General features: G+C 36.9%; 1 protein-coding gene and 1 long non-coding RNA gene across 2 annotated transcripts in view; both read right to left on the bottom strand.

Moving 5' to 3' along the window:
• The window catches only part of LOC122697222 (butyrophilin subfamily 1 member A1-like), a 217,972-nt gene that overhangs the window by 22,989 nt on the left and 171,346 nt on the right, over positions 1 to 23,637 (bottom strand). Inside the window, exon 6 of the mRNA XM_043907749.1 lies at positions 7,675 to 7,695. Within this exon, the coding sequence (XP_043763684.1) occupies positions 7,675 to 7,695 (21 nt within the window). The remainder of the gene's footprint in view (positions 1 to 7,674; positions 7,696 to 23,637) is intronic.
• Positions 16,451 to 22,523, bottom strand: LOC122697224. The gene is made up of 4 exons (XR_006342025.1): positions 22,407 to 22,523; positions 21,433 to 21,608; positions 17,338 to 17,451; positions 16,451 to 16,471 (listed from the first exon to the last, which is right to left on the bottom strand). It is a non-coding gene; the product is annotated as an uncharacterized LOC122697224 (long non-coding RNA).

Below are 23,637 nucleotides of genomic sequence, written 5' to 3'. Positions count from 1 at the left end.
ATAAAATTATGTATTGGGACTTAAAGACAAAGGTACTAGAAAAGAATGAATCCATGACTAGGTAAGCAAGGAAGATGCCTTTACGTTGGAAACTTGACCTTTTTCTCTTCACCTAAAAAAGGAAAAAGAACTCAAAATGCATTTAAAATGATAATCCAATGTGAGGAAGAAACAAAGAAAAATTGGAAAAACTCCCATAGTTTACTCTGTGGTTCAAACACGACCTAATTTTTTGTAAGATTTGAAGACCTTTCTAGAAATCAGAGAAAAGATTGTTTTACTTTCATTCACCCTTGATGTTAAAGGAATCAAGACAAGAAATGACACTGGGGAAGGAGATAGAATAGAATTTCCTCTTGGATAAACAATGTCTGTCATTGGTCCTATATTAAACCTTCTACATTTTTCAGAATAAATTGGGGACTCACAGCTTTGAACAAGAGAATAGCTTAAAAAGAGGTGAGGAAGCAGAGAGAAAAGGCATTCCTTTTTCAGAAATAATGTATAACAATAGTCATATGAATCCTGCTACATGCATTAAAGAAATATATTCCTAAATTCCATTCTCTTTGAAGATAAAATTATAATAGAAAATTTAGAAGAAGGATGTTAAGTTTAAAATAACTCTATTATATGATATAAACAAAGAAAACAGCAATGAAAACTGCAACAAAGAAATTGGCTGCATCTGATGGGAGGAGAACAGAAATATGGAATGCTTTTATAGCTTACTCCAAGTTTCAAAATGACCAATATTTTTTAAATTGGAAGCAAATATTTCCAAAGGATGCCTTGTCAAACAGGGGCAAAGGTATATCACACACACACACACACACACACACACACACACACACACACGCACACCACCTGATGTAAAAGTTATAGAGATGGAAAATGACACTATGAGGTAGAAGAAGATTTCCTCTGGGATAAACAATATGTATCAATCATACATGTTTCACTGGTCTTTCTCCTTTTTTTCAGAATACAATCCAAACATGCACACATACATGAGTGCTTAAAGTGCTTAAGAAATCATGAGGGAGCCTACAACAAAAGCACCCATCTAGCTAAAACTCTATCAATAGCAGTAGTCTTATGAAGTCCTTCATGCATTAAAGAGATGTATTCCTTAGTTCCATCTAATCTGTACCCAAAAATATAATTGAAAAAATCTCTATAAAAGGAAGGTTGTTAAGCTTTTAATGGTTATAATGGTGTTTTGTTAAAAAGTATATATATATATATATATATATATATATATATATTTAGGAGTATCCTAGAACTCTAGCCTCTCATGTCATTCATACAAAATTTCAAAATGGAGAAATATGTTATAAACAATCTTGCTCAATATATAAAGTCCTTCCACAAACACTTAAAAGTTATTGCAGTGCGACACATGAATACTTATGTCAATAAAATGCAAGAAAAAGACAGTAAAATTCCTATGGTATGAGAGAAAATTAAACCGAAAAGTGGTATGTAAAGTATCTGTGCCTGAGAGAAGATTCCAGTGAATGGTCTAGGGCATTGAACACGTGACCCTACAGCCCACACTGGATCTACAAGGTACACCTGAATTTGCACAGTCTTTGAAAGGATAAGACTTGGAAAAAACTCAGTCAGCAAATATAGAGTCTGGTCTTAAAGTTTGGAGAGGTATCAGTGACATATTAAAGACTCCTTGAACTTTGAATACATGACAGAAACCCTAAGTTATGGAAAGTGTACCAGAAAATAAATACAGAATGTAAACCACATGCCCATCGGACTCATCCCCTTCATCTCACAAAATTCGTAGTGAAACTGACAAGGCTCTGGATGAGAGAAGAAGACAGGGTATATAGGGAGGGAATATAGGAAATGAAACAAGAAGCACTGAGAAAGAATCAGGTGAGGGTAATAGATAGAAAAAATTTAATATGACAAAAGTCCATAAACAAAAACTTTGAGGAGAGAAGAGTAAAGAATAAGATAAAGTGTGAATGAAATTTGGGCATATAGATAAAAAGAATGGGAATGTGAATAGAACCAAGAAAGTAGTTGTTTAAAGCTTATTGGAATAAAAATGTTTTCAGGGAAATTTATCTATTTTTTTCCAAAGATTAAAGGAAAAATTAAAAGAAAACACACAGGTAAGTATAGTGTGCTTAAAGCACAAGGGAAATTCAAATTTAGTGAAAAATTCACATAAAATGTAATAAGATTTAAACAAGTGCAACCACATACACAAACGTGCTGATATACAGAATGTGCCAAAGCTTCTGACAGTGTCCTTTGGTCTTGATCAAAAATTAAAGGAAGAAAAGGAACAATCTTGCTGACTCAAGGAAAAATTTCAGGCATATTAGTAGTGATGTGTACATTGCAAAAATGTTCTTGAATTATTTGGACACTTCATGGGCTGTTATGGTTTGGTAGATTACCTTTAATAAATTCTTTGGCTGCTACTAAATATACATTATTAAGTCTCACAATTATCGTAGCTATGTTGCATAAAGCATTCACAAACAGTGAATTAGAGAATACTGGACTGCTTCAAGAGAAAATGCAGGGTTTGGTTCTTAGGAATCTCTATTCACACTTTGTTAAGCAATGATGACATGATTTTCTTTCCGGTGAACTGCTATTTTAGCCCATGGCAAAATGAAGCTCATCTTATCGTGACTACATTTTCAGAAAAAAAATGTAAACATGCGCCCATGAAAACAGAATTGGTTAAAAAGAGATGAGGAACTAAGCAGAAAAAGAATCACTCATTTGTTCAAAGTAGTGTATGTAGCAGTGCCTGCATGCATTAAAGAGATAATCTGATTTTTCTCTGCAAATAAAAATACACTGAAAAATGTCATTAGAAAATAGGATACTTAAATTTTAATGGATAATTTTGCATCTTATGGGAAAAATTTTTGAAAGCATTGAAGACTATAGTTTGTGGCTTCATTTGCATATTCAAGTTAAGAGATATGTATTATTTTTAAAGTTCCTAACAATACCAAATCTTTCCACAAATATTTGAAGTACTTGCAGTTGACCAAATTGACCAAATTGACAGTTGTGTGAATAAAAGTAAGGAACAATGAATTAAAATTCTTCTCTTCAGATATAAAACAAATTGGAAGGGAAAATGGTGAAAAATATTTTAATACTTGGAATAGTAGAATTTAGGGCAGTGTAAGAATGACCCTCAAGTTTACATGTGACCAATGAAGGATTTCAGATATAATTCAGGTTTTGAAAGACCAGAAAAGGGAGTACTATGGGAGAAGTCAACAAGCAAAATATTTCCTTAGAATGGCAGAGATCTGAATAGTGCAAGGCAAGGATGGTATATTGACTGAAAACTGGTATATAGTAAGACATCAGGAAAGCAAGCATTTTAAAGTCTTTTGGGAATACTTTGGACGTGGGGTCTCTCCTCTCGGCTGCTCCCAGTGCTGTGTCAGGAGCGGTGGCCGTGAAGAGAGACCCCACGTCCAGGCTAAGGAGCAGCAGCTGTGCTTTGCTGGAGCAGCCGTGAAGGAACACCCCATGTCCAAGGTAAGAGAAACACTACTAAGACGGTAAGCACTGAGAGAGGGCATCAGAGGGCAGACAGACTGAAATCACAATCATAGAAAACTATCTAATCTGATCACATGGACCACAGCCTCCTCTGACTCAATGAAACTAAGCCATGTTGTGTAGGGCCACCCAATACGGATGGGTCATGGTGGAGAGTTCTGACAAAATGTGGTCCACTGGAAAAGGGAATGGCAAACCACTTCAGTATTCTTGCCTTGGGAACCCCATGAACAGTATGAAAAGGCAAAAAGATAGGACCCTGAAAGATGAACTCCCCAGGTAGGTAGATGCCCAATATGCTACTAGAGATCAGTGGAGGAAGAACTCCAGAAAGAATGAATAGATGGAGCCAAAGCAAAAACAACACCAACTTGTGGGTGTGACTGGTGATAGAAGCAAGGTCTGATGCTGTAAGAGCAATATTGCATGGGAACCTGGAATGTTACGTCCATGAATCAAGGCAAATTGGAAGTGGTCAAGGAGTGGTCAAAGGAGATAGCAAGAGTGAACGTTGACATTCTAGGAATCAGTGAACTAAAATGGATTGGAATGGGTGAATTTAACTCAGATGACCATTATATCTACTACTGTGGGCAAGAATCTCTTAGAAGAAATGGAGTAGTCATCATGGTCAACAAAAGAGTCCGAAATGTAATACTTGGATGCAATCTCAAAAATGACAGAATGATCTCTGTTCATTTCCAAGGCAAGCCATCCAATATCACAGTAATGCAAGTCTATGCCCTGACCACTAATGCTGAAGAAGCTGAAGTTGAATGGTTCTATGAAGACCTACAAGATCTTTTAGAACTAACACCCCCAAAAAAGATGTCCTTTTCATTATAAGGCACTGGAATGCAAAAGTAGGAGGTCAAGAAACACCTGGAGTAACAGGCAAATTTGGCCTTGGAGTACAGAATGAAGCACAGCAAAGGCTGATAGAGTTTTGCCATGAGAATGCACTGGTCATAGCAAACAGCCTCTTCAACAACACAAAAGAAGACTCTGCACATGGACATCACCAGATGGTCAACACCGAAATCAGATTGATTACATTCTTTGCAGCCAAAGATGGAGAAGCTCTATACAGTCAGCCAAAACAAGACTGGGAGCTGACTGTGGCTCAGATAATGAACTCCTTACTGCCAAATTCAGACTTAAATTGAAGAAAGTGAGGAAAACCACAAGACCATTCAGGTATGACCTAAATCAAATCTCTTATGACTATACGGTGGAAGTTAGAAATAGATTTAAGGGGCTATATCTGAGAGACAGTGTGCCTGATGAACTATGAACAGAGGTTTGTGACATTGTACAGGAGAGAGGGATTAAGACCATCCTGAAGAAACGAAACACAAAAAGGCAAAATGGCTGTTTGAAGAGGTCTTACAAATAGCTGTGAAAAGAAGAGCAGTGAAAAGCAAAGGAGAAAAGGAAAGATTGAAGTATCTGAATGCAGAGTTCCAAAGAAGAGCAAGGAGAGATAAGAAAGCCTTCCTCAGTGATCAGTACAGAGAAGTAGAGGAAAACAATAGAATGGGAAAGACGAGAGATCTCTTCAAGAAAATTAGAGATACCAAGAGAACACTTCATGCAAAGATGGGCTCAGTAAAGGACAGAAACGGTATGGACCTAACAGAAGCAGAAGATATTAAGAAGAGGTGGCAAGAATACACAGAAGAACTGTACAAAAAACATCTTTATGACCCAGATAATCACAATGGTGTGATCACTCACCTAGAGCCAGACATTCTGGAATGTGAAATCAAGTGGGCCTTAGGAAGCATCATTATGAACAAAGCTAGTGGAGGTTATGGAATTCCAGCTGAGCTATTTCAAATCCTAAAAGATGATGCTGTGAAAGTGCTTCACGCCATATGCCAGCAAATTTGGAAAACTCAGCAGTGGCCACAGACCTGGAAAAGGTCAGTTTTCATTCTAATCCCAAAGAAAGGCAATGCCAGAGAATGCTCAAACTACAGCACAATTGCATTCATCTCACATGCTAGTAAAGTAATGCTCAAAATTCTCCAAGTCAGGCTTCAGCAATATGTGAACAGTGAACTTCCAGATATTCAAGCTGGTTTTAGAAAAGGCAGAGGAATCAGAGATCAAATTGCCAACATGTGTTGGATCATCGAGAAAGGAAGAGAGTTCCGGAAAAATATCTATTTCTGCTTTATTGACTATGCCAAAACCTTTGACTGTGGTTCATAATAAACTGTGGAAATTTCTGAAAGAGATGGGAATACCAGGCCATGTGACCTGCCTCTTGAGAAACCTGAATGCAGGTCAGGAAGCAACAGTTAGAACTGGACATGGAACAACAGACTGGTTCCAAATAGGAAAAGGAGCACGGCTAGGCTGTATACTGTCACCCTGCTTATTTAACTTATATGCAGAGTACATCATGAGAGACGCTGGGCTGGGTGAAGCACCAGCTGGAATCAGATTACTGGGAGAATTATCAATAACCTGAGATATGCAGATATCACCACCCTTAAGGCAGAAAGTGAAGAATAACTAAAGAGCCTCCTGATTAAAGTGAAAGAGGAGGGTGAAAATTTGGCTTAAAGCTCAACATTCAGAAAATTAAGATCATGGCATCCGATCGAATCACTTCATGGCAAATAGATGAGGAAACAGTGGAAACAGTGGATGGTTTTATTTTGGGGGGCTCCAAAATCACTGCAGTGGTGATTGCAGTCATGAAATTAAGATGCTTACTCCCTGGAAGGAAAGCTATGAGCAACCTAGACAGCATATTAAAAAGCATAGACGTTACTTTGTTAACAAAGGCCCATTTAGTCAAGGCTATGGTTTTTCCAGTAGTCATGTATGGATGTGAGAGTTGGACCGTAAAGAAAGCTGATTGCTGAAGAATTGATACTTTTGAACTATGTTGTTGGAGAAGACTCTTGAGAGTACCTTGGACTGCAAGGGGATCCAACCAGTCCATCCTAAAGGAAATCAGTCCTGGGTTTTCATTTGAAGAACTGATGTTGAAGCTGAAACTCCAATACTTTGGCCACCTGATGAGAAGAGTTGACTCACTGGAAAAGACCCTGATGCTGGGAAGGATTAGGGGCAGGAGGAGAAGGGGATGACAGAGGATGAGAAGGTTAGATGGCATCACCAAGTCGATGGACGTGAGTTTGAGTAAACTCCGGAGTTGGCGGTGGACAGGGAGGCCAGCATGCTGCAGTCCATGCAGCTGCAAACAATTGGACATGACTGAGCGACTGAACTGAGCTGATGGTTCAATTAAAAAAACTATATCCCTGTAGTATGAAAAATATTTGACATCATCTTTGGTAATTGCATCTCATGAAATTTTAATGAAAACTGATATTTTAGAGATATGTATAATAGACCAATTCCTGAGATATAGGTCTTTCTATAATTATGTATCAGGAGGGTCAATTTGGCAATTAAAATTATGTTAATGAAAATGCAAAAATAAAAAGAACAGAATGATTGCTCATTAAAATTTTTCCAAGAGAATCATGTAAAATTATTTGTATACCTGGAAATATTTTGAGAATATTTTAAAAAGAATTGAATAAATGAGCCTCAAATTCATTTTAACTAGTGATTGAAATTTACTCATGTTTCAGAGGACAATGGATGGAGAAAACCAGGGAAGAGAGACATCTTCTCTTGTCTCTAAATTTTTGGGATATATCATTGATATATTAATAGACTTGATCTCTTGAACTTGGTATATGTGAGAGTTCCTATCTTTGGATGTGTTTTAGAAAGACAGCAAAATATGCCTGTGAACCTAATTGCCTTTCATCTCACCAGTTCTCCAAGAAACTATTGAAAGTCTCTAGAAAGGAAAAAAAGTCTAAATCCATAGGTAAAGAATGATATGAAATAAATGAAGTAAGAATGGAAAATGAAGGAAAATGGGAAAGTGAAAGGAAATTAACTTCAAGTAACTTAAGAAAGAAGTGCATAAATATTTAATTGAGAGGGAAGGTAGATATACCAGAGAAGAGCAAGCCAATGGAGTGTTATAGATTAAAAGGCAAAAGGCATCAATGCAACAAGAAACCATCATTTCAATGGTGCTGGGAGCAATAAGGTTTTTGAAAAATTTACCTATTTTCACTGGAGTTCTTTCTGAAGAAGAAAATAAAAAGATCAGAGTAAATATAATATAAAAATGGGAAGATCATTCCAATTTAATGCAAAATCTATCTTTCAAATTGAACCCACATGAATGTGCACAAAAACACACAGATGTACTTAACACTGCAGGAAGGCACACACATTCTCATATATTCCCAGTAGCTGAGAGTTCAGTTTTATCCAATGAGTGTTGTTCTCAAAGTGAAAATGGGTATAAAATGACTGAGTATTCTGACTTGAGAGAACTTTTAGAAATAGCAGTTCTCATGCTCACCTTTAAAATATTCCTTCTCCTCTTTGAGATAGTTAGGCTTTTATTATTCAGTTGGTATGCTTTCCTGATAACTCAGTTGGTATAGAATCCACCTGCAATGCAGGAGACCCTGGTTTGATTTCTGGGCCGGAAAGATCCACTGGAGAAGGGATAGGCTACCCATTCCAGTATTCTTGGGCTTCCCTTGTGGCTCAGCTGGTAAAGAATCCGCCTGCAAAGCAGGAGAGTTGGGTTCGATTCCTGGGTTGCGAAGATCTCCTGGAGAAGGGAAAGGCCACCCACTCCAGTATTCTGGCCGGGAGAATTCCATGGGCTGTATAGGCCATGGGATCACAAAGAGTTGGACACCACCGAGAGACTTTCACTTTCACTTTGTATGTTGAAATAATTACTTTGCCTTTTAATTAACATGTGTATTCAATCTGGTTATTATGACATCTATATGTTATAAAATAGCCACAAACACTGATTTGGAGGGTCTTAGACCACTGCTTCCAGAGGTACTATAGGGTATATTACCTGGCCTCCTCTATTAAGAATATTTTCATCACCTAAGGAATATATAACATGGTGCATGCAAATTTATCTTTTAAATATGCACAAATAAAATTTTTCTTAATTTCCATGAATAGAAAAGAAATATTAAAATTCAGTGATGTAGGTCTAAATGAAGTGACCTGAGCATATTTTGGACAAAATTTTCACTTCAGCCACTTGAAAAGATAACACTTTGAAGAAATATTATTGATAAAATTTACTTGAGTCAACAGAAATGCCTGCATACATTATAGCAATAGGACAAATCAAATAGCTATACTGGGGGATAATTGAATAGCTAATGACGATGGAGCCCTTAGTTGTAAAGGTAAGATTGAAGTGAAAAAATCATGTAAAATATGCATATCTTGGAGTTGAGAAAAATAATGTTTGGAGGTTGAAATAAAGGTAATAATACAAGTAACAAATGAAACAAGACTCAGTGGTAAAGAATCTGCCTGCCAAGAAGGAAATATGTGTTTGATCCACGGATTGGGAAGATGCTCTGGAGAAGGAAATGGCAACCCCACTCCAATATTCTTGCCTGAGAAATGCCATGGACAGAGGAGACTGGCAGGCTACAGTCCATGGGACTGAAAAGAGTTAGACACCACTTAGTGACTAAACAACAAAGAGTTGAAACCATGCTTAGGTACACAGGGAAACATATTTATGGGATTTATGCTTTTTTTCTTCACCTTTGTCAATAACAAAAAGAAAGAAACCATTCATTCAAAATGAGGCACAAAGTCACAAAGGAGGAGAACAAAACTTTCAAGCATTTCCAGTTGTTTCTGACAGTTGCTTTCTGAGAACTGAAAGTTCAGTGTTCAAAGACCATCTCACTAATCAAAGGAAGGTTTATTTCACTTCTGCATATCTCTTGATGATAAGGGACTAAGCAGAAATCACAGAATGCAAGGCAGTGGAATAATACTCCCTCTGGGTTAAAGGCTATGTGCATGCATACTAAGTTGCTTCAGTTGAGTCTGACTCTTTGAGACCCTATGGACTGTAGCACTTGCACTGTATAATCATAAGGGATTTGATTTAGGTCATACCTGAATGGCCTAGTGGTTTTTCCTACTTTCTTCAATTTAAGTCTGAATTTGGCAGTAAGGAGTTCATGATCTGATGCCACAGTCAGCTCCCGGTCTTATTTTTGCTGACTGTATACAGCTTCTGTATCTTTGGCTGCAAAGAATATAATCAATCTGATTTGGGTTTTGACCATCTGGTGATGCCCATGTGTAGAGTCTTCTCTTGTGTTGTTCAAAGAGGGTGTTTGCTATGACCAGTGTGTTCTCTTGGCAAAACTCTATTAGCCTTTGCCCTACTTCATTTTGTACTCCAAGGCCAAACTTGCCTGTTACTCCAGGTATCTCTTGATTTCCTACTTTTGCATTTCAGTCCCCTATGATGAAAGAAGTTGTTTTGTTTTGTTTTTTTTTTTTTTTGGTGTTAGTTCTAGAAGGTCTTGTAGGTCATCATAGAATTGTTCAACTTTGGCTCTTCAGCATTAGTGGTTGGGACATAGACTTGGGTTACCGTGATATTGAATGGTTTGCTTTGGAAATGAACAAAGATCATTCTGTCAGTTTTGAGATTGCACCCAAGTACTGCATTTTGTACTCTTTGTATATTATGAGGGCTACCTCATTTAGTCTAAGGGATTCTTGCCCATGGTAGTAGATACAATGGTCATCCAAATTAACTTTGCCCATTCCGGTCCATTTTAGCTCACTGATTCCTAAAATGTTGATGTTCATTGCTACCACTCTTGTTGTTATTAATGGATTATATGCCTGGCTATATTGGCTCTGGAAGCGAAAGTTTTCAGTGTTTCATGTCCCTCAGATTGCTCTGATCATCCTTTGTGGAACATAAATCTCCCATCTTTGGATGAGAGAAACACAGTTTTCAATTCATACAGAGATGGAGAGAAGCTTAAATAGAATTTCAATAGCATTTGACACTTCCCTCTGCAAAGGAATAAAATTTTCACAATTTGTCTGTTTTTCTGTGGCTCTGTGCTTCATTAATATTGCCTCCCACTATATCCTATCACCCATGTAGTGTTCAGTTAACCTGGATTTGCTAAGGCAGGAACCATTAGCACATTTGACTTATAGTTTTGAAAATACTGCTCTGTCTTCTCTGTTATTACCTTTATCTGTGTAAAACCATGATCTTTCAAAAATCCTGTTAGCTTCATTTTAAGGAAACCTTTCAATAAAGACAGATTAACATAGTTTAATTTACCATTTTATTTGCATATATCTTAAATCTACTCAGCTCTGATGATAACTCCAAGATGGCAGTGCACTGTTTAGAGGGTTGCCAATAAACTCTGTTACACATTCAAGTAGAAATTAATCTTCATCTTTTATCCTTGAAACACATTGTTTATTAATATTTCAGAACCATCATGCTTCTTGTTTCCATCCACTATGTAATCACCTATGTCTCTTTCTGGCCCTTTCTTATTTCTGTTTCCAATCTTTAAATACCAGTATATATTAGGGCTGATGTCTTGGTTAGCTTCCTTTCTTTGTCAACTTTTATGTCTCATGTTATTTAAATCCATAGTTTAATAGATAACTGAGAAGTATCTACTATATAGCACAGGGAACTCTATTCCAAGCTCTGTAAAGACCTATATGGGAAAAAAATCTGAAAAAGAATGAATATATGTATATATGTAACAGATTCACTCTGCTGTACACTTGAAACTAGCACAACATTGTAAATCAACTGTACCCCAATAAAAAACTAATAATATGATTTTATTCAATCCCTAATTTTATTCTAAATTCCAAATTTATATCTTAACATTCTAACTTTACATTCTATCTCAGGTTTGTCATAGTCATCCTAAGTTTGGTATAACCACAGCCAAATTCTTTTTTTGTTTATATATTTCATTAAAAACTTTTTATTTATTTAAGTTGAAGTATAGCTGATTTACCCTTGGAGAAGGGAATGACTACCCACTCCAGTATTCTTTCTTGGAGAATTCCATGGACAAAGGAGCCTGGTGAGCTACAGTCCATGGGGTCAGAAAGAGTTGGATACAACTGAGAGACTAATATACACACACATAGCTGATTTACAACATTGTGTTAAAGTTTAGGGGTACAGCAAAGTAATTCATACATATATGTGTGTATATATATTTTAAGATTCCTTTCTGTTATAATAAGTTATTACAGTGTATTGAATATAGTTCTCTGTTCTATACAGTAGGTCTTTGTTCACCGATTTTATATGTACTAGTGTGTATTTGTTAATTCCATACTTCTTTCTATCCTCTCTCCTTCTCCTTTGGTAACCATAGGTTTGTTTTCAATGTCTGTGAGTCTGTTTTTGTTTGTAAAAAGTTTTTTGGTATTATTTTTAATATTCCACATAAAATGATATTATGTAATATTTGTCTTTCATTTTAATGCACACTTGGGTTGCTTCCCATGATCATGTATTCCTTATTGCCAAATTCAGACTTAAATTGAAGTAGGGAAAACTACTAGACCATTCAGGTATGACCTAAATCAAATCCCTAACGATTATACAATGGAAGTGAGAAATAGATTTGAGGGACTATTTCTGATAGACAGAGTGCCTGATGAACTATGGACAAAGGTTTGTGACATTGAACAGGAGACAGGGGGCAAGATCATTGCCAAGAAAAAGAAATGCAAAAAAGCAAAATGGCTGTCTGAAGAGGCCTTACAAATAGCTGTGAAAAGAAGAGCAGTGAAAAGCAAAGGAGAAAAGGAAAGATATACCCATTTGAATGCAGAGTTCCAAAGAATAGCAAGGAGAGATAAGAAAGCCTTCCTCAGTGATCAGTGCAAAGAAATAGAGGAAAATAGTAGAATAGGAAAGACGAGAGATCTCTTCAAGAAAATTAGAGACACAAAGGGAACATTTCATGCAAAGATGGGCTCAATAAAGGACAGAAATGGTATGGACCTAACAGAAGCAGAAGATATTAAGAAGAGGTGGCAAGAATACACAGAAGAACTATACAAAAAAGATCTTTATGACCCAGATAATCACGGTGGTGTGATCACTCACCTTGATCCAGACATCTTGGAATGTGAAGTCAAGTGGGCCTAAGGAGCATCACTATGAACAAAGCTAGTGGACGTGATGTAATTCCAGTTGAGCTATTTCAAATCCTAAAAGATGATCCTGTGAAAGTGCTGCACTCAGTATTCCAGCAAATCTGGAAAACGCAGCAGTGGCCACAGGACTGGAAAAGGTTAGTTTTCATTTCAATCCCAAAGAAAGGCAATCCCAAAGAATGCTCAAACTACTGCACAATTGCACTCATCTCACACGGTAGTAAATTAATGCTTTACTTTACTGTAATGCTTAAAATTCTACAAGCCAGGCTTCAGCAATATGTGATCTGTGAACTTTGAGATGTTCAAGCTGATTTCAGAAAAGGCAGAGGAACCAGAGATCAAATTGGCAACTCCATTGGATCATCGAAAAAGCAAGAGAGTTCCAGAAAAACATCTATTTCTTCTCTAATGACTATGCCAAAGCCTTTGACTGTGTGGATCACAACAAACTGTGGAAAATTCTTCAAGAGATGGGAATACCAGACCACCTGACCTGCCTCTTGAGAAATCTGTATGCATGTCAGGAAGCAACAGTTAGAACTGGACATGGAACAACAGACTGGTTCCAAATAGGAATAGGAAAAGGAGTGCGTCAAGGCTGTATATAGTCACCTTGCTTATTTAACTTCTATGCAGAGTACATCATGAGAAATGCTGGGCTGGATGAAGCACAAGCTGGAATCAAGATTGCTGGGAGAAATATCAATAACCTCAGATATGCAGATGACCCCACCCTTATGGCAGAAAGTGAAGAAGAGCTAAAGAGCCTCTTGATGAAAGAGAAAGAGGAGAGTGAAAAAGTTGGCTTAAAGCTCAACATTCAGAAAACTAAAATCATGGCATCTGGTCCCATCGCTTCATGCAAATAGATGGGAAACAGTTGAAACAGTGGCTAACTTTATTTTTGGGAGCTCCAAAATCACTGCAGATGGTAATTGCAGCCATGAAGTTAAAAGACACTTACTCCTTGGAAGGAAAGTGATGACCAACCTAGATAGCATATTAAAAAGCAGAGACATTACTTTGCCAACAAAGGTCCGTCTAGTCGAGGCTATGGTTTTTCCGGTGGTCATGTATGGATGTGAGAGTTGGACTATAGAGAAAGCCGATTGCTGAAGAATTGATGCTTTTGAACTGTGGTATTGGAGAAGACTCTTGAGAGTCCCTTGGCCTGCAAGGAGATCCAACCAGTCCAACCTAAAGGAGATCAGTCCTGGGTGTTCACTGGAAGGACTGATGTTGAAGTTGAAGCTCCAATACTTTGGCCACCTGATGAGGAGAGTTGACTCATTTGAAAAGACCCTGATGCTGGCAAGGATTGAGGGCAGGAGAAGGGGATAACAGAGGATGAGATGGTTGGATGACATCACTGACTCAATGGACATGAGTGAGTTTGAGTAAACTCCAAGAGTTGGTTGTGTGTGCTGCAGTCCATGGGGTCGCAAAGAGTTGCACACTACTGAGCAACTGTACTGAATTGAACTGGGTTGCTTCCATGTCTTGGATATTGTAAGCAGTGCTACCATGAACACTGGGGTACATGTAACTTTTCAAATTAGACTTTTTTCTTTTCCAGTTATCCAAGGAGAGGGGTTGCTGGATCATATGACAACTCTATATTTATAGTTTTAAAGAAACTCCATACTGTTTTCAATAGTGGTTGCTCTAGTTTACATTCTCACTAACAGTGCATGAGCTTTCCTTTTCTCCACACCCTCTCCAACATTTATTATTTGTAGACTTTTTGATGATGGCCTTTCAGACAAGAGTGAGATGATATCTCACTGTAGCTTTGATTCATATTTCCTTTAATAATTAGCAATTTTGAGCATCTTTTCATGTACCTCTTGGCCATTAGTATATATTCTTTGGAGAAATGTCTATTTAGGTCCTATGCCTACTTTTTTTCTTATTCCCATTTTTTGATTGCCGTGACCTTTTCCACAAAACTAGGAAAAACTAATTCTAAAATGTTTATGGATCCACAAAAGACCCAAAATTGCCAAAGCAATCCTGAGGCAAAAGAACAAAGCTTGAGACATAGGCCTTCCAGACTAGAGGCAATGCTACAAAGTTACAGTAATCAAAACAGTATGGTATTGGCACAGAAACAGACATATGGATCATTGGAAAAGAATAGAGAACCCAGAAATAAACCCATGTGCCTATCGTCAGTTAATCTTTGATAAATGAAGCAAGCATATACAGTAGAGAAAATACAGCCTTTTTGGAAAGCTGGACAGTCACATGTAAATCAGAGATGTTAGAACATACCCTAACACCATACACAAAAATAAAATCCAAATGTCTAGAAGACTTAAATATAAAACATGACACCATAAAACTCCTAGAAAAGAGCATAGGCAAAATATTCTCTGACATAAATGATAGCAATATTTTCTTATATCAGTTTCCTAAGACAAATAAATAAGGACTTTAACAATAAGTATGTACCATTAAGAGCACAGTTGTTTAATTGCTAAGTCGTGTCTGACTCTTTTGTGATCCCATGGACTGTAGCCCACCAGTCTCCTCTGCCCATGAGATTTTCCAGGCAAGACTACTGAAGTGGGTTGCCATTTCCTTCTGCAGGGGATCGTTTCAACCAGGGATCGAACACATTTCTCCTAATTGGTAGTCGGATTCTTTCATTCTGAGTCACAAGAGGAGCTCCAGAAGGAAATAAAAGTAAAAATAAACCAATAGATGCATGGATGCTCAGTTGCTCAGTCATGCCTGACTCTTTGTGACCTCGTAGGCTATAGCCTGCCAGGCTCCTCTTTTCGTAGGATTACCCCAGCAAGAATACTGGAGTGGGTTGCCATTTCCTCCTCCAAGGGATCTTCCTGACCCAGGGATCCAACCCTCATCTCCCGAATCAAAATTATAAACTTTTGCACAGCAAAGGAAACTGTAAACAAAATGAAAAGACAACCTACAGACTTGGAGAAAATATTTGCAAATGATGCAACCTACAAGGGCTTAATTTCCCAAATATACAAACAACTCATACTGTTGAATATTTGAAAAAAACAAACAATATAATCAAATTCTTAATTTACACTCTATTACAAACTTATGTCTCTTCTATATATCTGTCAAATATCAGTAGTCATCTAGCAGTTGACCTTATACACATGAAATTCATTCTCTGACATTTTTATTTCTAATAGATGCACTAAATTATGACAGTTTAAAAAAATCATCTATAGTGCTAATAGGTGTCAGAATAGTGGTTCTTTGTGGATAAGGGTGTTGTAATTGGGAGGTGCAAGAAGGAGGCCTTTTGTGTGTGTTGATGTTCTATTCCTGATCTCATTGTTGGTGACACAGGTGTTCGTTTTGTGACAAACCAATAATATGCACACTTATGATTGTTGGACACTACTGTCTCTTGATCTCAGATGTATATTCTCCAGAATTATAAGACAATTAATTTCTGTTACTTAACCTATCCAATTTGTTACGGAAGCTTTAGCAAACTGATAAGCAAATCTTCATAAATAAGCTCTGAAAGGAGGAAGATGTGCTCAGTTGTGTCTGACTCGTTGCGACCTCAGGGACTGTAGCCTGACAGACTCCTCTGTCCATGGAATTCTCTAGGCAAGGATACTGGAGGGGGTTGCCATTCCCTTCTCCAGGAGATCCTCCCACCCCAGGGATCGAACCCCGGCCTCCTGTGTCTCCTACGTTGGCACACAGATTCTTTATCGCTAGTACCAAGTTATAGTTTATAACATTATCTTATTTTTATGCTTAAGTAGTTTAATTATTTCTATTGGGGGGATTAATATTTCAATCTTACCTGAGTGTCCTTGGCGAAAACCTGAAAGGGAAGGGAATCTTTCATTAGGCCTCTTAGACTTATGGGGAATAGAGAGCAGAAGCATAATATTAAATCAATGTTATAAAAAGTCAAAATGTTATAGTTTTCTTTTATATGATTCTATAGTTGTTTAATAATTTTCAGAAAAACTATTTTTAGTCATTATCATGTGTGTAAAGCTTTTAAATCCTACTGTTTTCAATTCTTTTAGCTATTCAAAAATATATTCATTAATAGTTATATTATGTAAGACTTGATATTTTATGGGCCTTGGCCAAATTTACATGAAATTTAATTAGAATATCCTATAAACCTGAGAAAAGAATTATTATGGAATAAATTAGATTTATAAATATGAATGCAAAGTTCTCATAAAAAATTTAGTTAACCTTATATGACAATATATGAGGAAATTTTACATCTTGAACAAGTAAGTTTTGATCAGATTAAGAATAATTTCAAAATGTGAAAATATGATAATGTATATTTCCAAAATAATTTCTTCCTCATTATTTAGTACCAAAGCCTGAGGTTTTTTTGCCATGTCATTTCTTCACAAATTTATTTTCTTTGTTTAAAAAGTATATAAAATCCTACTTTGATGATTTCTTAGTTTTTACATCTATGAGACCTCGGTATGGACAAAATTAATTTATTTATCCTGCTAATCTACCTGTGTCAACTTAATTATTAGACCAACTAAAAGACAAAAGGAGAGTGAGGGAATTTGTTTCCTTCCCTGAGAATCTCTTTCTTTTCCAAATAATGCAGGACAAAATTGATATTACTCTTTCCTTATTTTCATTTTCCCAATCATTTTATTGGGCTTTGTCACAATTTATTTCATTGCATTTTTTATATCTTACCCCGTTCTTTGCATCTTTTTATGCAACAGAAAAATGGGATTATCATTATTATTATGAAAATTATTCCAATTACTCCAGTTTCAATTAAAGTTGTATCTTTCCATGAAAATTTTTCTGAAAAAAAAAAAAAAAATAGACATGTGCAGTTAGATTCAATATTCATTTTTTGCCCCCTTTCATCCCCAAAGAATCCACTTTCATTTTTCTTCTCCCATCTGGAGGAATTTAAGAGTTGTCTCTTTGTTTGAAAAAACAAAAATATGTTTTTTTAACATATTTGTTTGGCCTGTGTTTGGCCAATGAATGGTTGGTTAATTTAATTTAGCCATAGAGGACTAAATTAGGAAAGAATACTTGCAGAAACTTTTTATGGCACCCAATCAAAACAGCGAAAGGAAATATAATTTAAAATTTGCCAAGAGTAAAGCACAAAAACTACAAAACATCTCCATATACTGTTGAGAGTGATGCAGAAGTATATTTTGTGATAGAAAGAATAATGGTCTTTTAAAAATTCCCAAATACTAATTAATCCTTGTATTCTGAGAGTTTGTTATCTTACATAGCAAAAGGGCCTCTGCAAATGTGATTAAGCTAAAGATATCCAAATGGGGAGGCTATCTTTGATTCTCTTGGTGGGTCAAATGCAATCACGAGGATCAAGTGAAAGATGGAGGTGGAATGTCAGAATCAGAGGAGGTGTGAAGAAAAAAGAAGGCAATGTGTGGAAGAAAGGTACATTTAAAAATTGTGTAAGCTTCAAACTGAGAGACAAATTTGAATATATTCATATGCCTTCTCAGGTGAGACAGTGGTAAGGAATCAGCTGCCAATGCAGGAGACATGAGTTAGATCCCTGGGCCAGGAAGATTCCCGGGAGTAGGAAATGGCAACCCACTCCAGTATTCTTGCCTGGAAAATTCCAGGGACAGAGGAGCCTGGCAGGCTACAGTCCATGGCGACACAGAGAGTTGGACACGATTGAGCACACGCAAGCTTCAATCTGAGAGATAAATTTTTCCAGGTGCCTCTAGTGGTAAAGAACCTGCCTGCTAATGCAGGAGACATGAGAGATGTGGGTTTGAACCAAGGGTGGGGAAGATCCCCTGGAGGAGGAGATGGCAACCCACTCCAGTATTCTTGCCTGGAGAATCCCATGGACAGAGGAGCCTGGCGTGCTACAGTCCATGGGGTCTCAAACAGTCAGACATGACTGAAGCGACTTAGCAATATGCCTAGGATCATAATGTGCCTAGGATAATGTCTTCTTAAATTTTTTCATTAATACTTTGTAGTTTTCTGTATATAGATATTTTATCTCCTTGGTTAAATATATAGGATTGTTTTCTTGATTTCGTCTTTTGATATTTTGCTGTTATTGTAAATAAATGATTTTTGTGGTTTTCTATCTTGAAAATTTATATAATTTGTTTATGAGTCCTAGAAGATTTCGTGTGAAGTCTATGGTTTTCTACATGTAGAATATGCAATTTGGGAATAGAAATAATTTTACTTTTCCATTGTGACTTGGATAGCTTTACCTTTTTCATGTGTAATTGCTCTTGCTGGTACCTTCATTACTATGCTGAATAAAAGGGAGAGAGTGGGCATGCTCACCTTTTTCAGGATCTTTAAGAAGAAGCTTTTCGCTCTTAATTATAATGCTAGCTGTGGGCTCTTCACATATGGCCTTTATTATGTTTAGTTCCTTCTATCTCTATTTTGTTTGGAATTTTTCTTTTTTTAAAAGTCTGAATGGAAGTGGAATTTTGTTAAATGCTTTTTCTGCATCAATTGAGATGATCTTTTTGTTTTAAATATTGCATTCTGTTATGTTGTATCACATTGATTGATCTGTATATGTAGAACCAACCTTGTTTCCCAGGGGTAAATCCCATTTGGTCATAGTGTATAATTTTTTGATGTGCTAGCATTTGACTGAGGATTATTACATCTATGTCTAAGCAGTACTAAGAGAGAAGTTTATAGTTATAAAAGAAAGTGAAAGTGTTAGTCGCTCAGTTGTATCCAACTCTTTGCAACCCCATAGATTGTAGCCCGTCAGGCTCTTCTTATCCTTGGGATTCTCAAGGCAAGGATACTGGAGTGGGTTGCTGTTCCCTTCTCCAGGGGATCTTCCTGACCCAGGGATTGAACCCTGGTCATCTGCCTTGCAGGCAGGTAAAATGGAAAGAAAATGAAAGTGTTAGTCACTCAGTCAATAGTTTAAAAAGACTACACTAAAAATAACCTCCAAAATTTAAAATAAAAAACAAATAAATTTAATGTTATACCTCAAGGAACTATGGAGAAGGAAACGGCAACCCACTCCAGTATTCTTGCCTGGAGAATCCCATGGACAGAGGAGCCTGGTGGGCCACAGTCCATGGGGTCACAAAGGGTCTGATATGACTGAAGTGACTTAGCACAGCAAGGAAATATAAAAAGAATAAACTGAACTCAAAGTTAGTAAAAGGAAGGAAATAGTAAGGTTCAGAGCAGAAAACAAGAACAATGAAAAAAATTAACAAAACAACGAGTGAGATTTTAAATAAAGATAAAATTTGCAAGCACTTAGCCAGACCCTGATAGCTCAGTTGGTAAAGAATCCGTCTGCAATGCAGGAGACCCTAGTTTGATTCTTGGGTTGGGAATATCCCCTGGAGAAGGGATAGGCTCCCACTCCAGTGTTCTTGGGCTTCTTTGCAGCTCAGCTGGTAAAGAATCCACCTGCAATGTGGGAGACCTGGGTTGGATCCCTTGGTTGGGAAGATCCCCTGGAGAAGGGAAAGGCTAACTCCCATAATCTGGCCTGGAGAATTCCCTTGGGTCACAAAGAGTCAGACACGACTGAGCCACTTTCACTGGCACTTTGTTTCACTTAGTTAGACAAAGAAATTAAATAAAGACTCCAATAAATAAAAAATGAGTGAGGAGACATTAAACATGATGCCTGAGAAATTTTTAAAAAAGGATACTAAGGCCTATTCCTCCTCTGTATATTTTCTTTGGAAAAAACGTTTTCTATTCAGTTTTTCTGCCCTTTCATAAATCAGTTATATTTTTTTCTTCTATTGAGTTATATGAACTGCTTATATAGTTTGAATATTAATCCATTTTGGTCATATCATTTGCAAATATTTTCTTACATTCAGTAGGTTGTCTTGTTTATTTTTCTTTTGTTTCCCTTGCTTGAGGAGAAAGTTCTAAAAACACATTGCTAAGACATGTCAAAGAGTGTACTGTCTATGTATTCTTCTGGAGTTTTATGGTTTCTGGTCTTACATTAAGGTCTTTAATCTGTTTTGAATTTATTTTTGTATATAGTGTGAGAAAATGTTCTAATTTCATTCTTTCATATGCAGTTGTCCAGTTTCCCCAACACCAAACTTTCAGCTATAAGATGAATAATTGCTAAATAATAAACAACATGACAATGGTAATTAACAGTGCTTTACATTATAGATGAACATTGTTAAGGGAACAAATCTTAAGATGTCTCATCACAAGAAAATTTTTTCTATTTTACGAATATGTATTTATATGAGATGAGGATGTTCATTAAAATTCTTGTGATAATCATTTCATGATAAATGAAAGGCAAAGATGCCTTATGCCTTAAACTTATATAGTTCTGTTACATCTTAAACTTGAAAGAAAAAAATTACTGTGTATTTAAAAAAGAATTTGTACAGATTAGTCCTAATTCTGCCTGAGTAATACCCTCAGTTGACTATTGATCAAGCTAGATGTCCATTATGTATTTGAAAGTAAAATAATTGCTACATTTCACAAAGCTTTCCTTTCCCTAAATCTTTTATTTATTTATTCATTCTTTCTCCATTAAAGTTTGTGGACCCTGCATATTCTGGAAAATATAATCTGATGTCTTTAGCATTGTTGATCCCAGAGTTAATACAGATTTTATGTGACCACTGAATCATGAAATGATAGAGTGAATTTATCAGATATGGTCCATGGAAATTACTTTCTTCAGATACATTAAAACACTGTTCACATCTTTTCTTGGCACCATTCAGAAGCCTAGTGTTATAAATATTCAGATCTATGACTTCACTCATTTTTTAAACTTACCATTTCCTCCAGGCTTCTGAGAGATGCCTTGGTAAAACAAAGCTGGCATGATGATTAGAAGAGCAGTTGAGTTGATACTGAATAATTTAATCAAAATGTAAGATGTGAAAAATGGAATCCCAGCGATCTCTTAGTTGGCTCCTATATAGAAAACAGTGTTTTTCTTTGCTTCTTTCCTGTAAACAAACAAAAATCATGACTCAGGTCTGTTTTCCTCAGGAAAACAGAACCCCATCATTCCCTGGGAGTCAAGGGAAGATTGCTATCTGGGTTGGGCCACGGTGGGAATTCAAGGAGAAGTTGGGATGAGGAGGAGCTCCTCTCCTGGGTCCTGTGCTGTGAGTGAGGTAACCTCATCTGACAGCACCAGCACAGGGGAGTGAGGGAAGCTCCGCCGCCTGACCACAAACCTGCTCTCATTCTCATCTTCCTTCCCAAAAGAGGTATAAGAACCTGGAAGAGGTAGGAAAGATTGCAAACCTTTAGAAGAAGGTTTGCCTGAATGAGTTCTTGCATTGGTTTTGGATGAGTGATTGAGTTGAAGTGAGGAAGTGCAGGTGAAAAGAGATTCACCTTGTTCTCATCTGACACAGAATAAATGCCTCTGCTGAATAGACAGTGATGGAAAGAAAACCAAGGGATGTAGAGATAATGTAAGGAACATGCAGTGGATCCAGAACCAACTAGGATAGAACTAGATAAGTTCAGCACCAGAGAGAGCAAGGTAAAAGCCTAATATCTAAGGTTGGAGGGGATTACAGGTTTTCTAGAAGAGTCCTTAAGGCTTTTTTACTAGAACGAAGATGGACAAATCATGAGAGTTGAAGATGCTAAAATTATTTTTCTTAGATTCTCTGCTGTCTCTATTGACCTTTCTCAGATCCTTCACACATAGACACACACACACACACACTCTCTTTCTCTGTTTAACACTGCCCTTCTTCTATCTGATAAAAGTTTCTTTTTACACTTACCTGGCTTAATCACCAACAGAAAATATCAGTTTCTTAGCATACACTGGACATCTCTCTTCTCCTCTGAAGCCTCCTCTGAAATCCTGAAGCCCTAGAAGCATCAGTTAGACCACTCACTGTTTCCCTTCTATGTACTCCAACCAACAGTGACATAAGTGTAGCACAAGGAAAGGAGATAGCAGGGAGGGGACTTTAGACTGCACTCTGCTGTTCTCCATTCATGTGACCATAATAAAAACCTCACATGAAAATAAAGCCAAGTACTATTCAGATATATATATGTGCTCGTATAAACACATACACAGACTGCCTTTTCTCCTGCTTTTATTGCTTTTATTATTATTTTAAAGATCATTGCATATAGTAGAGACTTAAATGATACATTCTCACAACAGCTTCCCAGATTTATGTATTTACCTAGATCAGAGGGAGGAATGTGTATATAAGCTACCTCTACAAGTTTTTGCAGTCTTAGCCTTATTAATACTACAGTTTATGGAAAATCTACCCAGGATGTTGAGAATAGCTGATTTCTACATCTCCAACACCATAAATATTTCTAGCCCATTCATTCAAAAAGTTGCTGAAGATATTTCCAATCGTCAAGAGTTTATTTTCTCCAGGATATTCCCACGAATTATGTATTATCAGCCCATAAAATTAAATTAGAACTGTAATGATTACTCTAGGCAAGAACACAGGAACCATCTACCTTTCATGTGTTGTGGAACATGTGCATTCAGTCTAATCAATTAGGACAAAAATTAAATCCTAGGGATCATCAGCTGAATTTACAAGATGTCTCCTGGTATCTTGCATTTGATCCCTGATAGACAAGTGTAACTGACTCTCAAGGTTCTCAGGTCCCACACTGATGTCAACATGATGCATTTCTTTGGCCTTGGAGGTGTTTACACCTGGTCTGAGAATGCTGTACAAGGTTCTGTCTCTCACATGGTGATTTGGGTGACTTAGTGCAACAAATTCTCAAACCTATCCCCTCCTGCTATTCAACTAGAGAAAATATGCACACAGAAAACTTTGTAGATGAGAAATGCTGAATGATGCTCTTTGGAGGATGTTCATTTAGATTAACGGAGAAGATTAAGAACAGATTTCAGTGATCGTGAAAGCACAAGGGACATCAGAAAGGAAAACACCTCCTTAAACCTCTCCCCTGCTTTGGAGAAGGTCAGGGACTTGAAGGATGTAATAATGGCCTGCAACTGTG

Source organism: Cervus elaphus, chromosome 7, assembly GCF_910594005.1.
Source record: "Cervus elaphus chromosome 7, mCerEla1.1, whole genome shotgun sequence".
Classification (NCBI taxonomy): Eukaryota; Metazoa; Chordata; class Mammalia; order Artiodactyla; family Cervidae; genus Cervus; species Cervus elaphus.
The sequence above is the reverse complement of the archived record's forward strand: the minus strand, read 5'-3'. Positions and strand labels throughout refer to the sequence as shown.